The sequence below is a fragment of the Pyxicephalus adspersus genome, chromosome W (genome assembly GCF_032062135.1).
Source record: "Pyxicephalus adspersus chromosome W, UCB_Pads_2.0, whole genome shotgun sequence".
Lineage (NCBI taxonomy): Eukaryota > Metazoa > Chordata > Amphibia > Anura > Pyxicephalidae > Pyxicephalus > Pyxicephalus adspersus.
The window spans coordinates 9,317,942-9,336,449 of NC_092870.1; the positions used below are offsets into that span (position 1 = coordinate 9,317,942).

General features: G+C 41.9%; 1 protein-coding gene across 2 annotated transcripts; it reads right to left on the reverse strand.

The window, feature by feature from the left end:
- Nucleotides 1–949: 949 nt before the first annotated feature.
- LOC140342782 (ribose-phosphate pyrophosphokinase 1-like) lies at nucleotides 950–18,272 on the reverse strand. Of its 2 annotated transcripts, none has more exons than XM_072429135.1 (7): nucleotides 18,082–18,272; nucleotides 16,352–16,535; nucleotides 16,159–16,257; nucleotides 14,140–14,264; nucleotides 13,351–13,524; nucleotides 12,659–12,818; nucleotides 950–4,289 (listed from the first exon to the last, which is right to left on the reverse strand). In XM_072429135.1, exons 1-7 carry the CDS (start codon nucleotides 18,201–18,203, stop codon nucleotides 4,176–4,178), a joined length of 978 nt encoding a protein of 325 aa, XP_072285236.1. In that variant the 5' UTR covers nucleotides 18,204–18,272; the 3' UTR covers nucleotides 950–4,175. The 2 variants fall into 2 exon arrangements, with proteins under 2 accessions (XP_072285236.1, XP_072285237.1); XM_072429136.1 differs by lacking the exon at nucleotides 950–4,289 and adding an exon at nucleotides 7,670–7,951 and having other exon boundaries at nucleotides 18,082–18,271.
- Nucleotides 18,273–18,508: the final 236 nt, after the last annotated feature.

Below are 18,508 nucleotides of genomic sequence, written 5' to 3' on the forward strand. Positions count from 1 at the left end.
TGAGGAATGTGACATGCGCACACACACGGCGGATACATTATTATTTTTTTTTTTATCTCAGCTGGAATCCTCTGAACAGATGACAGCAGAGAAGGGAGAAGCCTCTCCTTTGTCCTTTCAGGATTAGAGCAGCTGATAAGTGCTGGGCGGAGTGGGCAGGGCAGCCAGGCGGCCGGCCCACCAAAAAGGGCCTGGGGAGAACTATGCCATGTCACATATTCTTACATTCTTTGAATTCAAATTTTTGGGTAACTCCCCCTAAAATTGCATCACTACGCCACTTACCTTCTGTGAACCCCATGGGCAACACAGTGGCTCAGGGGTTAGCACTCTGGCCTTTGCAGTGCTAGGTCCTAGGTTCGAATCCCAGCCAGGACACTATCTGCATGGAGTTTGCAGGTTCTCCCCGTGTCTGTGTGGGTTTCCTCCCATATCCCAAAAACATGCAGTTATTGGGTTCCCCCTAAATTGACCTTAGACTACATTAATGACATATGACTAGAGTAGGGACATTAGATTGTGAGCTCCTTTGAGAGACAGTTAGTGACACGACTATGTACAGCGCTGTGTAATATGATGGCGCGATATAAATACTGTGTAATAATACTAATAATAATTTTCCCACAAATGGGAGATGTAGGGACCTGATGCAGTAGTAGTGAGAACATGTTCCCCTTGGCTATCTGTCACATGAATTTCATTTCTCTGGAAGTATCCATTCCAAAGAAGGTTAGCAGCCCCCTAAAACTGACAGGACGCATTGTATGGTGTATTTTCTGCTGTGGTACAGGAATGGTGAGAGTATTGAAAACAATAGGAGAGAGAGAGGAGAGGATATTTTGGAGACTTCCTTGTTTTGTTATGTCGCAGATTAATTTGTGACAATATATGTAAATATTTATGGGTTAACTTTGAAAGTGTACAAAGAGAGAACACAGAGCCTTGCAAATAAAATTAAAAGATTTTACTCTTTATTAATAAAGACAGATAGATAAAACAATGCAGTAACAATCAATAAAATATAACAAAAGATACTTAGCTGCGGAAGTAAGTTGCATTCAGCCAAGGAGTCCGCCCAAAATTAATGACTTGGCAGATGATCAAAAAACATGTTGCATACAGTTAGTTCTGGTTAAGACTACTCCATTAGGAGTGGCACTGTGTTTTAACCCCCCTAGTGGTATTCCTGAGTGTGACTTGGGGTGGATTCTACCTGCAAAAAGCGGTAATCCCGAGTCACACTCGGGGTCACCAAAAACATAAAAAGTGATTTTGTTTAAAAAAGGCTTTAGTTCCTCACATTTTTATGCAATATTTTTGTTCAACCCACTGAATTAAAGCTGAAAGTCTGCAGTTCAACTGCATCGGAGTTGTTTCATTTAAAATTAATTGTGTACAGAACCAAAATTAGAAAAAAGTTGTCTCTGTCCAAATATTTATGGACCTAACTGTATACCAGTATCTACTGGTAAAGCATTATTGTTGGCGAGACATTATTAATATTAAATAAAATTGTGCTAACTCAAGTATTTGCCATGATAGGCGGTGTCAGACCATGGAATAGGCATTTCATACCTTCTTTTTGCAGCTGATTAATGGGGGCACAGATGGTTAAGATGTGTAGCTGCTGGTTGATAATGGTCTTGAAACTTGGAAAAGTGAGAACCGTAGACAAAAAAGCGGAGGATTCTCCAACTAGAAAACTATTGTGCCTCCAGCAAAGCCATCTTGAAGCGTCTCTGGTTTCCATCTCCTTAAGATTGCTGGACAATTACTAAAACATATGTCAGTGCTGTTTTGGGGTGACAACGCTTAGGCTAGGTACACACGTGTAATGGTTTAGGGCCGATATTGGACAAGAATCTGGCATGTGTACAGCGCTAGTCGTCCATACGACCGTCCTGGCGGATCCATGGACGATGAACGATCGTAATAGAAGTGAAGGGGGAGAGAGCGCAGAGCAGGGTGTCGCTCTGTCGTTCTCCCCCTCCCCTCTTCATAGAGCAGAACTGAGCTGTATGTACAGCACTCGTTCATGCATCGTGCAGTCGTTGGAAAGGATCTGTCATGACTACACGATCCATGAATTATTGCAGGTGTGTACATAGCCTTACTCACAGCACTGTAGTTGTGGAGAAGCATTATGGTCACCTTAGGACATAGTGTCTTAGGACGGCAGAACACTTCCCCTTGTCTCATTTTCTGAAAACAAGAAAACTGAAAACAATACTAAAAACAGCTGGGAGCACATACTGTACCATTTATCAGCTCACAACATTGCTAGCAGAATCAACAGGTTTTTGTTTGCACTTATAACAAAAATATTTCAGTGGCTTATTCAACAGACCAAATAGGAAATGTTAATTGTTAGGGTTTACATACACTTTACTATTATTTCAAAACATAATTTTCAAAACTACAGCTTTCATTAAAAGAATCCTCAGTGACAGTCCTTGTTATAAGACAACGCTCCGTCCCTGTTGCCTAATTATGCTCCTATGTTGTCACCCTGCCCTTAAAACAAACACTACTAGGGGTTGTGTTGCAGCACAAATTACTCAGGCATGGTCGACTGTTGTCAACATCAATAAAGCAGTAAAAACCAGCTATAGTCACCTGTCCCCATTCCCTCTCTAGCCAGGATGGGATGGGAAGTGCAGGAAATTATTCATTCTCAGCATGCACAGGGGAAGTGGATTGCTGGATATTCTGGCAGCGCAGGTCAACTTTTTGCCAGATAGCGATTAGCCAGGTAGGACGAATTATTGCAGAAGGGATATCACCCGGTTCTTTCTGCAATAATGACCTGTCTGATCCCGAATTTATAAAAGTGGAACTTTATTTCTGCTTTAAGCCGTCCAGGATAATGCCATGCAGCCTGCGCTAGAGTGCACGGAGACAGTAGGTGTCTGTAAACGGGCAGCAGGAAATCAGCAGCATTGAGAAGCAACAAATAAGGCGAAGAAGTATTTCATATATAAAAAAACATGTGGATATAGCTAGCCAAATGCATTTATGTTAGGGTTGGCATTTAATATTATGTAATAAAAAAAAAATATATATATATATTTAATAGGAACATTTATTTAATTTCACTAGTATTTGTAATAGTAAAATTGATGGTTACGTCTATAGCATCTTCTGCTTTGCAGCCTCACAAACATCTTTGCCTTTGGCCTCCTCATTTTGATTGTTGGAGACCCATCATTTCCTTCTGAGCAAGCCTCTGAATTGTCCGTTACAGTAACAAACCTGCACCACAATTACAAAACTAAAACCCTCAAAAAATACTTTTATGGATTGTGTTGTTTTTTTTTTTTTGCATGCATGCGTGTATTTTTATATATAACTATGGAATATTTATCTGTGTTTATATTTCTAGGTAGCCATCTGTAGGGAAAAAGATTGCCACCCCTGGTCAAATGACATGTTTTGTGGATTGTCCAGGTAAAACGACATTAACCTTTGCAAGAAACAAACTAAAATCAACTGAAATTTTTTAAATAAGGACTGCCTGTAAAGAAAAGGGTTAATAGCACGTGTTATAATCAGATGTGCTATAAAAAAGAAAAAGGGTAGGGTATCTGTTTTTAATGGAAGCCCATTCACAATGTAATGTACTGCATTACTGCAGTGCACCTTAAAACAGGTTAATGTGTTATATGAATGCCACCATATAGCCAGAATGGCACCTTTAAAGCGGAACTAAAACCTATTTTCCAAAAATTGAAATACAGCAGGTCCTATATTGTGGATGGGACAGGTTATGTCCCTGGTGGAGAAACATAATCTTACCAGCCTGATCTCAGTTTTCTTAAACACATTCACATGTCCCTGTTCGGTCACAGCCACTGTCTTCTTACTTCCTTGTTGTACTTTTTGGCTGGGCTGTGATGACACAAGTCCTGCACAGACACAGAAGGGAGTTCACTCAGTCCCAATACCTACATGGGAAGCCTGTGCATGCACAGCTCAGTGATTTTTGTATGGAGAGTTGTAGGAGAGCGATCAGAGGTAAGGATGTTTTATTGTAGAAGGGACATCACCTGTCTCTACAATAAAGCCCTCCCCGATTACACATTTTTAAGTGAAACTTTTGCAGGACTGTTATGAAAAAAAATTTTTTTTAAAGAGGAACTAAATTAAAAAAAAAAACAAAATTCCTGGATCAGGTCCTATGCTGTCAGGTTATCAGTCTTTGTCCCAACACGTAAGGAGCGCCGGGCACCATCATCCTTCCTCTTTGGGATCAGGTGACGTAGCCTGCTGTTAACACCCCAGTGGTGTGACTGTAAAAAAACAAAAAAACACACAGCTGAATGCAGTAACCTTGGGGTAGTTAAAATTAAAAACACTTACCTGGTCCTATTGGTATCCTGCCATCCTCTGGCCACATCCTCTTCCTTGGATCTGTACCCCGGCGAATGCGCTGACGTTCCCTGGGAGTTCCCGGTGACGTTGGTGCGTACAGCACCAAAATAACTGTATTAACTGTATGCAATACACTGAATTTATATGTCTAAAAGCAGTTTATCGTCTTTCATGAAAATTTTTTACAGTGTAATAGTATGAGTATAATAAAGTTTGAAACACAAAATCATGGGAGTTTATTAATTTTTTTTAATTTATTATTTTGAAATTATCTCACTGCACGTGTCAGATTAACATTTTTTTTTTACCCCCTCCCAAGACAGGCTCTGTGTTCCCAAGATAGAAGGGGAGGGGCTTCACTTTCAATGCCCAGCACGCTCTGCTTCCCCTGCACTCAACACACATGAATGAACTCCCTTACACCCGCGTGGGAGTTTTTGTCATTCTGGCCTAAGCCAATCAACTTGGCTGAAGATTGTCTCTAAAAAGAAAGAAGGGCAGCACCCTGTGATGGAATGGGGACAGTCAAATATAGCAGTTTAGTTCCGCTTCAATTTAAAACTCCCAGCATTTTCCCTCTACCCCACACCTTGCCCCTCCATCTAAGTAATTTTAACACTAAAAATTGTAAAGGTCTATATTTTTTCTAAAATCCTAGGTTGAGGATAGTCATTTTCAGGGGTCAATATCACTACTTGGTAGTCACAGACACTTCCTGTTGTAAGTGAGGATTTGTTATAGGGTCCGTTGGTGGGTAATCTCAGACGTTATCAGAAGAGTGCCAAGAATAAAGAACAACTCCCTGCCATTTTATGAAGAGGAAGTTGTGTTCTGTAGTCCCATGCTAGGCTGACAATGTTGTTCCTATATGAATCAGTTCTAGTACTAGCTGCACCTGTTACAGCCGGAGTCCTTCATATACAAGGGAAGCAAGTAGTCAGCAATTGCTAACTGGAGGGAGGAATATAGTTAGGCATGGATCTAAAGCAGACATCCAATACTTTAAAATGTAAGGCATACATGGGTGTGGGGTATAGATTTACTCAAAAACACATCCATTCCCTATGTGATATATTTAAGAACACCAACAGAAAAATACCTGAGGATCGACTAACAATTTAGTGAGCTTCTGTAGAGAGCCAACAACGATTTCTCTGCTACACTGAAATCCCAGTGTTGTCAGTCTGCCTGCTAAACTATAGAACACCTTCGCTCAGCTTTAAGATAAAGAGAAATAAGGCAAAGCGGACAACACCCCTTGGGATTTCAGGGCAGTATGGCCATCTGGAATAGCAAGTTAGATGCTAGCTACAAAAAAAAAAAACACACACACAAACATGAATGCATTGTAGAGATTTTTTCTTTTTTTAATATGCCATAGGTTGGCCTATTGGTTGAAAGTTTTTGAACACCTAAAATTACAATGCATCCATAAAGCCATCATTCTACAGCAGCATTATTATGAAGCAATCAGTGTTCTCCCCGGCTCTCTAACTGAGCGCACCACCCGGCCCTTTTCAGTAGCCACCTGGCTGTCATCCAACAACCACTTAAGCTGGGCTCTGTGTAGAGAGTTGTCAGTGAATTCAAGCAACCTGCCATCTCTGCTGAAAGAGGAGAGATTTATACCTTGTACCCTTTCCACTCCTCATTTTCTAGGAGCAGAACTGACAAGCTGCCAGCTTTCGCTGTACACTTGCTTTTACATGGAGCCACCATTATACAGAGAGGGGGTCACAGAGCTGAAGTACATATCAGTAACTATTTGGGTAGGTAGGTTCCTTTGAATGTTCGGTGCAGAGACGAGCCCCAGTGGAAACTTACTAGTGGTCAACTAAAAGGCAGTTTCAACCTCTAGAGCAGTGCATGGTTTGTATTGCTTTGAAAACATGTGGATTTCCCCAATTGCAATTGGATTTATTAAAAATAAAAAAAAATCCAGTTACAAAACATAAAAACAAACCACTGCATATCTTGAGAATTTGGCCCAGCCAGACATTACTTATTGAAGTACAGATCAGTCTGTAAAACATTTTCACAGCAGCCTGTCAGTTTTTACATTTGTCCTATTGCCATCTCTCCACAACCAGAACAAAAACTGTCCAAAATCCATTTACCAACAGTATGGTAGGGTGAGGGCCTATGTAAACAATTCTCAATTTATATGCAGTTAGGTCAGCACTAGCACCCCACTGATGCCCAAAGGGGAGGAAAGAGATTGTAAGGTGTGAGGCAGGCTTTACAAGGGGGTGCTGAGAAGTTCCTGGCTTTGCCCCCTTCCAGATGAAATAGAAAAATGAGTGTAGGGGCATATGACAGCCTAATATCTTAGTATGTAACTGTGCAAATATCATGCGATTCTTAAAACTGTTTTTTATTTTACTGAGAAGCTGTGATGGCAGAGGCACAAGCAAGTTTCACGTCGTTGGAGTTTCCCTGGAGAAACAAAAACTTCATGACGGCCCGTATGTCCAACGACGTGAAACTTGCCTGTGACTCTGCAATCACAGCTTCTCACTAAAAAGCTAAAAAACCACTCACTAAAACTAAAAAAACAGTTTTAAGAAATCGCAAAGACCCTAAATTTGCAGTTACATTCTAAGATATTGGGCTGCCATATGCCCTCACACTTATCCTTCCATTTCATCTGGAAGGGGGCAAAGCCAGGAACTTCTCAGCACCCCCCTTGTATATAACTTGCTTCCTTACTATACGTAATACAGAAGATTCCTCCTCCCAAACAATGCTCACAACAATGAATATTTAGAAAGTACTAATTCAACCAAAGCATCCCATTTCCCATAAATTGTCTAAGTACTTTTAAGATCTAGAATATATTCTCTCCTGTTTTATGCATTACCTCGAATATCGCACATAAAACAGAGAGAACAAGTCAGGTGCCTATTTGCAGAAGAATGACAGTGCTTTTGTTAATGGACCCCTCACCAAATCTTCACTGCAAGAGTAAACCAAGCAACATTTGGCAATTAGCTGCTCAGGGCCAAATATTCTAAATAACAGGGAGGGCTGAGGAAAAGTCCTGCTTAGAGCAACAGGGTGAGGTCAAAAGGTAGATGTGGGGGAAGGGGAAAACATAGGAAGAGGGAAACCATATTCACAGCAAAGAAAGGCAGGGTGGGGGTGGATTATGAGCAAGGTCATAAGTAGAAGAGACACACACAATTTATCTTGAATCTTCTAAAATGTTACAAAAATACAATTATGAAAGGTCGCAACATGTTTTACTGAATAACCTGCGAGGGGTTGCAGCCCTACAACATAAATAAATACCACCCCATTATACCGATTTAATGAAATGTACAGCGCTGCGTAATATGTTGGCGCTATATAAATCCTTTTATTAATAATATTATTAATAATAATAAATGTGTAATCGACAAAAGGATAAGGGTCCTCCCATCTTCTCTGATGCAAACAGGGAAACATGTATTAGAGAAAATTATTTTTTGGGAAGCAAAGGAGATTGCTATAATGGCACATGGCTAAAAAGATAAGATACAGATTCTCCGTTATGTGTTCGCCGAATAGCTTCGGCCAGGATCATAGAGATATCGATTACCTGAAAAATGCAGAGAAAAAAAAAATGCAAGTTAGATCTTTGCTCTTTTAAAGAGGAACTACTAAACTGAAAACAGCAAAAAAGACTTTTTTGCGCATGCCCGAGATGCTCTGGCATGCACAGAAGGAGCACCCAAGAGCCTCCCGAGATGCCTGACGTAGGTATCCCAGAAGACTTTGCGCTCAGTCATTCGCGATCGCCTAAGCCAGTCAAGAATAATGGGGCGGTGCGGCAGCTTTTTTTTTTTTTTTTTTTTTTTTTTTTTTTTTAAAAAGGGTGTTGCACTTAAAAACAGAATTTTTATTTTTCATAAAGGGGCTGAATTTAGGTACGCTTTAAGGAAGATCCTAATTCAAAAAGTAAAAATTTTTCCCCATCTTTTAGGTTTTGCTTTCTCACACCATTACATTTCTACCATTCATTTTGAATACTTTCTTATAAATAGTGTACTTCCAGTGTCTAGGCATTCTTGTTCTGGAAACACAAACTGTATCTACAAAGACTCTACTGCATCCAAATTGCATGCATCTCCCCTGCTTCATCCAATTGTTGAGTCTGCACTTTTTCCACTGGTCCCAATGGAGCAGATCTGATATAAAGGGCATTTGACCAATCCAGCCAATACTTGATGGCCCCCAATCTAGACCCTATTCATACAGGATAACGGTGCCTTTGGTTTTGCTACTAGTTATCCTTTGTATATTATATCAGCACATGGTTCCTATAGCTGTGGAAAAGTCTGGGATTGGACCCAAAGATCTAAGTTAAGGTGTCTATTGGGGCCCATTTGCCCACTGGTTTAGTAGTGAGTGGGTGCTCTGGTGGAGGATTGTAGGTTCTCTCCTAATTGCATATTATGAGGTTGTTTATACGTGCTTCTCAAATGTTGCCTTATTTGTTTTATCTATGTTATTGACAGCTTGCAGGTGTGAGGGTTGTTTTGGGGATGCCAGTCATGTGTGAACGAAATGCCCAATGAGGACATCTTTTCCTCTGGCCATGAGGCGTCTTTAGCCCCACAGAACCAGTTGGTGTGGAGTGCCTGAAGCCCTCTCCGACTTTGGTCAGATATTTCTCAGGTTACATGTGGTTTGTTTCACTTCTAGCCTTTTTCCACCCCCCCCCCCCCCCCTTTTTTTCCTTCTATTTACCTTTGCTGTCCTGGAGGCAGGGTATGCGAAGGGCAGGGGGGGGAGAAGCACTCCATCTGGGTAGGAGTGGGCTTAAACAGCGATTTCTCTTGGTAATCATACCATGTCTCAATTTATTTAATTGAATGTTTAAGGGTTGAATTCTAACACTAAACGCATGCTGGCCTCATTTTTAGAGTCATTATTAACCCAGTCTATTAAATACACAGTTGTTGCGGGCAACATAATCTTCCACATACCCCAGCGCTGGACAGTTTTTTGGTGGACCCCATTACCCAACCGCCACCTACCGCACGTCTGTCAGCGCACTTTTTATAAGCTTATGCATTGCTATGGGCTTTATGATATTTTGCAAATACACCACCCAACAGACCAGATGTATACATTCTACTCTGTCCCCCAATAAGACACATACCCAAATAGACTGTTTGTGAATATCCTTGCCCTATGGGAAACAGGTCGGAAATTGGTTTGATCTCTTGGTCGGACTGTGCCCCAATATACTGTACTCTAGACCTAGGTAGTCACTCCACTTGCAAATGCCACTGGCGGTTGAATGACTACCTTAAATAAATTTCCACTAAATTGGCTATTCAAAAGGAGATGAGGAGAGATTCTTTGTAGAAAACACAAACTGTATCTCAGGTTTCGGTATTATGGGACGCACACAAGGCGGCAATGGCGGCTGGAGTCCTCACCTAAGTGCACTGTGCAAGTCACCCCATCGGGCCCCACACCCTTTGGAAGATTGTGGAAACGAGGGGTAAACTAAAAATTGGCACTAGACCAGACTGAGAAGGCCATGGTGTACTTACCTCATAGGTTTTATGACAAAGGTAACAAGGCAGACATGTTAGCTCGGAAACTTACGGGGTGGCAGCACCCACACTCCAAGCTAGTAGAGGTCAGGAGGGTGCCCTGCATCATGACCCTATGGCTATTGCTTGGATTTTTGTGAAGTACTATACGGCCCTCTAATAGGCAGTGATAAAGCGCAAAAGGAAGGGGGACAACTTTAAAAAATGAGGATAGACGATTAGCTTTCTAGATGTGACCTCCCCTCTTTGGAAGATGAAGTCAAGTCAAGTTGAATGACCCAATTTCTCCAGAGGAGGTGGAAGAAACCATGAAATCATTGCCACTAAACATAGCTACTGGGCTTGATGGGCTGTCCTACTACTATAACACATTTGTCCCTCAGCTCCTACCCCACCTGTTCTCATTCTATAATTCTGTTATGAAACACACACTCTATCTCGGTATTCCTCAAATCTGGGAAAAATCCTACAGAGCCAACCAGCTATCAGCCCATTGCATGGCTGAGCATGGACCTCAAAATTAACATAAAAATCATTTTTAGAATTTTGGGTGTATTGCTTGCTGCTAGGCTGGCGATAATACCAGGAGAAAAATAGATACAGTGGATGCTTTGAATAGGAGAGAAATGGGCACTTTTACAGAGTTTCAGCTACTGGCATCCAGGGCCCCTTCTACAATGCAATTCAAGCATTATATACCTGCCCCACTGCTGAGATTGGGTTACCCCACGCCAACTCCCCACAAATTCAGATTCATAATGGCACTCGCCAAGGATGTCTATCATCTCCCTTGCCCATTTGCCTTTTGCATTGAACCTCTCGCACAAGTCAGACAAAATCGAGGAAATTCAAGGGGTTACAATCCAGACCAAGAGGTTCAAAATAGCTCTGTATGCGGATTCTCCTCACCCTGACCATACCACCAATTACTTATTCTGTTTTATTTTTAGGGTTCTTGATGAGTATGGTGCTCCTGCAGGCTACAAAATGAATCCTACTAAAACAGAAGCCCTCCCGATTAATCTTCACACTGACAAAATTCAGAGGCTGCAGGATAACTTTCCTTTACGTTGGAAACAGGACTCCTAAACTAGCATTCTCTTTACAAATATAGTTATCCCCCAATGTTTCGGGAGATCAGAGCATTATTACATAAGTGGAAAGCACATCTCCTTTCTTTTTTTGAGCGTATAGCCACTATTAAAATGCCAATTCTCTCAAAACTGTTAAATCTCCTTGAAACCTTGCCAGTGACGGTCCCTTGGTGTGCACCTAGGCTCCTGCAAGTGGATGTTCTGAATTCCATATCTCTTTCGATCGGTTCTATGCACCTAGCGGTCTAGAGGACGTTTGGGTGTCCATGACCTTCACAAGTATTATATGCCGCCCATCTCCATCAAGTGGCACTGTGAGCTACACTGAAGGCCTACAAACGATGGAAATAGATATTTTTTTTGGAAGGCTTCAGTCCATCCTAGTTCCATGTTATGGAGCTTAACATGCTTCATGGCCGACTTTTCTTCACAATTTACAAGAAATCTGGATGGAAGCTGAAAGTTGTATTTGCAGGACATCACTCATGTCTCTTCTCACCTCTTTTTTGTTTACCCACAACTTCCAGACAGCTGGGAGCTCCAAGTAGATTTTCTGCTTTGGCCATATAGTCCACTCTATCACACGAGAGATTTTCTTCTTTGCAAGTTTACAAAGTAAATTCAATCTCTCCTTCTTTGCTTTATTCAGCCATCTTCAAATTCACCACTATGCCCAGTACCTAACCAGAAACCTTATCTTTTCAGCCCCTACTCCATTTGAAATGGTATGTGCGGGGGTCCTTTTTGTAGGGGCCTCAGTTTTGAAATTTATCAAATCCTGAATACAGAACCTGCCATACCCTTTGTTAAGCATCATTACATGCGCAAATGGGAGTCCATTAAGTCTGGCAACTTATAATTGAACTATGGTACCTTATATGGAGCAGGGCATATAAAAGCTCAGTATGCACCCTTTATAAGGTGAATACTTACAAAAACCATCATGCATTGGTAACCTTACCCCAGACAAACTGCAAGCAATTTTTCCCGCAAGCAGCAATCTTTGCGGGCAATGTGGCAGAAATGAATATCAGAATGGATCCGGTGACTCACCTAATTATTGGTAAAGTGTTTCTTACCTAGATCCTTACAGCGGCAAGATGCCTTATCACAGCCAAGTAAAATTCCCTCCCCCCCTACCATCTCTTACCTATAGACCCATATAAAGGAAACCCAGTTAACGGAGCAATTGTCAGCACAGCTTTAGAACTCCATTGATAAACATGATGCAATTTGGGCCCCATTGAACCAGCTTCTTCTAGCAGGAACAGTGAGCTAGTTTTTCAAGTATCAGGACAGGGCACCTACAGGAGTGTAGCTGGGCTGATGTTCTCCATAATCATACCAAGTGATCTGCAGTGTCTGCAGATTCAAAATACATATGAACCCCAGGTACAATTTTATTCAGGCTCCCATAAAAGGTATTGTGGGGGTTTAAACAGTCTCCTCCTCTATGAATTTGGTACTGTTGAACAAAGCCAGTATTTAACTGATAAAATGGGGTGAAATTGAGGAGGTCATTGGACTTATCAGCACATTTCCCCAACTCCCCTGGGGAGTCTCTTCTCCATACAACCTAAGCTGTCCTGTGCCCAGTCCCACATTACGTATCCATGCACATTGTGCTTTTTTTTCTTTACATACCTGAATTTTGGAGCAATGTTTGATTTTTTCCTCCTGAGGGATTGTATTTGTCACCACCACAGCTTCAAAGCATGCATTGTTAATCAGAGAAATCGCTGGCCCAGAAAATATACCATGAGTCGGGATGGCGTAAACTTTTGTAGCCCCAGCAGAGAGCAGTCTGCAGGGAGAGGAAAAGAAATAGAAGTTACCTGAAATAATATAAATGGACACATGATATAAAGAGACACAAAATACTGTAATTCCGTAATGCAGTCAAGGAATTTTTGTTGCTAGTAATGCCTGTGCCCCCCCCCCCCCCTGCAGTCCCTGTCACTGAATTCTGATGCCTTTGTTCTGCTCCGTATAAAGCCACCTTGGTAGAGATGAGGCTTTGCTTCCTCATGTCAAACTCCAGCAAGAAGAATGAGAACCAAGTCTCCTGATACTAGGTAGCAATGCCTTGGATAGACTCACACTACAGATATAAAGTCATGGGGCTACAGAACAGCAGTGCCTAGGCACAAAAAAAAAAAATAAAAATGATCATATACACGGCTATGAGAATACAGAACAGTGCCAGTACTATACAAGGGTTGAGGAGCCCTCCACATCTGTGCCAAACAAATAATTTTAACATGCCATATGGAATTTATGACGCCCCCCCCCCCCCAAGAGGCCTTTACTAACCAATTATTAAACTAGCCACATACTTTACTGCAGCGTGACAGATGGTTCCGCAGGTATCGGCCATGTCATCCACAAGAATTGCCACTTTATCTTTCACATCACCCACAAGGACCATGCGGTCCACCTCATTTGCTTTTTTCCTCTCTTTGTGGATTAAAGCAAAATCCACATTCAGACGATCAGCAATGGATGTGACTCTGAAATAAAAGACAAAAGGACATGGTAAGCAAATTTAGAAAAGTGTTGGAGAGTAGCTACAGTGCTCTGTGGCTAGACACAGTTCCTACAGCCAACACAAGTGGTGCTGTGGTAACCTCCCATGTGAAGGTAAGTGTTATAGACACTCCATGGACAAATGAAAAGGGTCCGTTAAACCCCTCAGCGGCATATATTCATCACTTTTCAATTTTCTTGCAACAGGGTGACAATGCATAACTGGAAGACAAGGACAACACCATATATACAGAAGTGCCTAAATATTGGGAGGCTGTGTCGCAGAATGAAAAACTAAGCACATCTGGTAGACCAAGCATTGTCACTTGGCTTGATATAGGACCTTTATGGTAGGATCACCTGATGCTATAATAATCAAAGCTGCAGATTCAAGAATTCTGAAAATGATTTTTAAAGTGATCTTAACATGTTGCAACCTAAAAGAAAGGTATTCATTGCCCTTGTTGCAGGGCGACAACGCAAATGCACAATTAGAGGGCAGGGAACAGGAAATGTCGCTGTGTTGTCACCTCAAAGCAGGAAGCTAAGAGTACAATGTGTTGCTCACATGCAGTTACAGAATTCTTTTAGCTGCTTACCTTTTGGCACCACCTGCATCTGGTGACACGATAGTACACGTTTTCCATTCAGCAATGTTTTCTCGAATCCACTTCAATACAGCCGGTTCAGCATACAGGTTATCGACTGGAATATCAAAGAATCCCTGCAAGGCATATAGTTAGGTCCATAAATGTTTGGACAGAGAACTTTTTTCTAACTTTGGTTCTGTACATTACCACAATTAATCTTAAATGAAACAACTCAGATGCAGTTGACCTGCAGACTTTCAGCTTTAATTCAGTGGGTTGAACAAAAAGATTGCATAAAAATGTGAGGAACTAAAGCCATTATTACATAATCACTTCATTTCAGGGGCTCAAAAGTAATTGGACAATTGACTCAAAGGCTATTTCATGGGCTGGTGTGGGCAATTCCTTCGTTATGTCATTATGCTTGTATGTGAAAGATTTTGCTGTGAACAGACAACATGCGTTTAAAGGAGCTCTCCATGCATAAAGGGGAATAGAGGATCCATCCCCATCCGAGAAATTGCTACAATATTAGGTGTGGCAAAATCTAGTTTGGTATATCATGAGAAAGAAACAAAGCACTGGTGAACTCAGCAACACCAAAAGACCTGGACGTCTACGGAAGACAACAGTGGTGGATGATCGCAGAATCATTTCCATGGTGAAGAGAAACCCCTTCACAACAGCCAACCAAGTGAACAACACTCTCCAGGAAGTAGGCGTATCGATATCCAAGTCTACCATAAAGAGAAGATTCCATGAAAGTAAATACAGAGGGTGCACGGCAAGGTGCAAGCCTCTCATAAGCCTCAAGAATAGATAGGCTAGATTGGACTTTGCTCAAAAACATCTAAAAAAGCCAGCACAGTTCTGGAAAAACATTCTTTGGACAGATGAAACCAAGATCAACCTTTACCAGAATGATGGCAAGAAAAAAGTATGGAGAAGGCGTGGAACAGCTCATGATCCAAAGTATACTACATCATCTGTAAAACATGGCAGAGGCAGTGTGATGGCTTGGGCGTGCATGGCTGCCAGTGGCACTGGGACACTAGTGTTTATCGAAGATGTGACACAGGACAGAAGCAGCCGAATGAATTCTGTGGTGTTCAGAAACATACTGTCTGCTCAAATCCTGCTAAATGCAGTCACATTGATTGGGAGGCGTTTCATAATACAGATGAACAATGACCCAAAACATACAGCCAAAGCAACCCAGGAGTTTATTAAAGCAAAGAAGTGGAATATTCTTGAATTACCAAGTCAGTCACCTGATCTGAACCCAATTGAGCATGCATTTCACTTGTTGAAGACTAAACTTCGGACAGAAAGGCCCACAAACAAACAGCAACTGAAAGCCACTGCAGTAAAGGCCTGGCAGAGCATTAATAGGAGGAAACCCAGCATCTGGTGATGTCCATAAGTTCAAGACTACAGGCTGTCATTGCCAGCAAAGGGGTTTCAACCAACTATTAGAAATGAACATTTTTTTTTCAGCTATTTAAATTATCCAATTACTTTTGAGCCCCTGAAATGAAGTGATTGTGTAATAAAGAATTTAGTTCCTCACATTTTTATGCAATCTTTTTGTTCAACCCACTGAATTGAAGCTGAAAATCTACAGTTCAACCGCAATCTGAGTTGTTTCATTTAAAATTAATTGTGGTAATGTACAGAACCAAAATTAGAAAAAAGTTGTCTCTGTCCAAATATTTATGGACCTAACTGTAAGAAGAGTTAGACAGTAAAGACTAATATTTAACTGTCAGCATTGGCCAGATCTCTAAATGAATAGCTGCTTCATAGCTTTGGGATATTTAAAGCCAAAGTTTATTAAAAGTGCTTCATGCGGGGATGCAATTTTGCAGGGGAGGGTGTTCCATGGCAAGCTACATGATTAAAAGAACTGATATTCAATGAGAGAAAGGGGTCAGGCAGGTTGGGAAGGGAGGAGCTAGATGACATAAGGCCTGGCTGGAGGTGGCCCTGTAACTTCCTAGCTACACATCAAGATCATACAATCAATACCTGGATCTGAGATGCATGAAGGTCCATGGTGATTATGTGATCGGCACCCGCCACAGACAACATGTTGGCAACGAGTTTGGCAGAGATCGGCGCCCGAGACTAGAAAAAGAAAAATCGGTCTTAATAGACAATGAGAGAGGCGACAGATAACGAACGAGGACACAATTATGACATTAGCCACAGACAAGCTTACTTTATCCTTCTTGTCTTGGCGAGCGTACGGGAAGCAGGGGATAACAGCAGTGACGCGGCACGCAGATGCAATCTTGCACGCATTTATCATGATTAGAAGTTCCATTAGGTGGTCGTTAATTTCTCCACAACCGCTCTGGACGATGTATACATCCTCTCCACGCACACTCTCTCCGATCTCAACACTGCAAAGGAAAGAACGTTAGGTTGTATCATATTGATCTACAAGATCAATGGCCACCGATTGGCATTTTAAACAGTGGAAATCACTGCTTGAAAAAGTGGCGATTGGCTACCCCAAGTGAAGGGAGTAGCCATCGAATCGTTGATCGCCACCATACATTTATAAATATGGTGTTACATATTTGCTTGTTAGATGCGATCTGGATATCCAAAAACTCAAATTTCATACAAACTTTAATATGCTGATGATCCTGCCGTGGTGGTAGCCCCTTCCTGAGGTTTTACGAGAAATGTAAAACCTCAGCCAATCACAGAGCACTAGAGATGAAAGGAGAGCCTTGTCCTCATTTAACCCCTAGTGCCCTGCGATCCCTCACTGTCAGAAGGATTTCCATGGCTGCAGCCCTGGGAATCATCCTGTCATTGGGATAACCTGGAGAGAGAAAAAAAAAAAAAAAAAAAAAAAGTTACATACACACACACACTAATAAAATAATTTAACATTAAAGCCTCATCCAATTTTCTACACATTTTAACCCTTTCAGGGAATGAGTAAGGGGTTTTATGTACCCCTATACTCATTCCCCAGGGTGGGGTGGTGGAGATCTGGGAGTCTCCTTATTAAAGAGGGCTTCCAAATTCCAAAGACCTGCTAAAAACATTTTTAAAAGCCCCTATTGTTTTCAATTGAAGCTTTCATAAAAAGCTTAAAAATGCTTGAGATCAATGGGGGCGTTTTCCCACGATTTAATTTTTTAAACGTTGCAAGCAACGTTTAAGATATCGCTCAAAAAAGTGGCTGAAGGAAACGTCCTGGTGTAGATTAGCCCATTGGAATGCATGGGGACTTCAAACATGGGCTTTAAAAGCCTCAGGTTAAACGCTGGGGAAACAGTCCGTGTAGACTAAGCCCAAGCTCAATATCTGAATTGGGGCATATGAAGAAGGGGCATTTTTCCTCTTAGGGGAAAGAGATGCCGATGTAACAGCTCTTATTATTCCCCTTCACAGCGTCTACATCACCCGATTTTGCACCTGCACAGTATAAGATCAGGTGACAAAAAAATGGCAGCGCCCAGCACTTCCTCTGGACAATGCAGGCTCGGATCGTCGTCAGAAGGTCCAGCACCATCAAGGGACATGCAGAATTAAAGGCAAGTGTGATTTTTTTTTTAATTCTAGTTTACTCCCACTTTAATTAAAACCGCTAATTAAATGAGATTTAATTTGATAGAAACTCAAAATCTTGGAGACAGATAAAAAAAAAAAATCCTTCCTCCCACTCAGACATGAGTATCATCCCCACATGTGCAGCACAAACCCATATCTGCGTTGCTGCTCGCGGTACACCCTGGGACTTGTAGTCCACGATCCTCGCTCTTAATAAGTGCCTCGAGTCACTACAACTCCCAGGGTACTTCGCGGCCAGTTTTTTTTTTTTTAAGATCATATACGGTCATCTCCTTCTCCCTGAGTTCCAACGTGACGTTAATCTGCCCACTTTACCGCCTGGCGTGCACCATTAGAAAACCCCTCCCTTTCCTTTACCAAGTTTCCTGGTTGCTGAACTTCTTGGTGACCACGCGACCCAGCTCTAGGCCCAGCCGGTCGGCGATCTTTTGGGACAGGTCCTGGTGGGAGCTCCCGCTGAAGATCTTTATGTTCGGCATATTGCTCGGTGTGCGTCAGTGAAGCACCGTGCCAGCTGACCTCGCTAGTGGCTTGATTAACAGTGAAGCAACTCGTAGTCCCGCCTTGTCTGTTTGTCTGACCAATGATGCGAGGCGAGCCTGTACACGCCACGCCTTTCTGCGCTGACATGCGTACCTCGTACACAAACTTTGGAAGGGTGTTCTGGATGGACTGACCACCAGGTGGCGCCATGTACTCCATTTTTACGGGATGAATAGTGGGCTGGAAAATTAGGAAACCAAATTTGTATACTGTAGTTGAGAATTAGATTTCAGGTCATGTT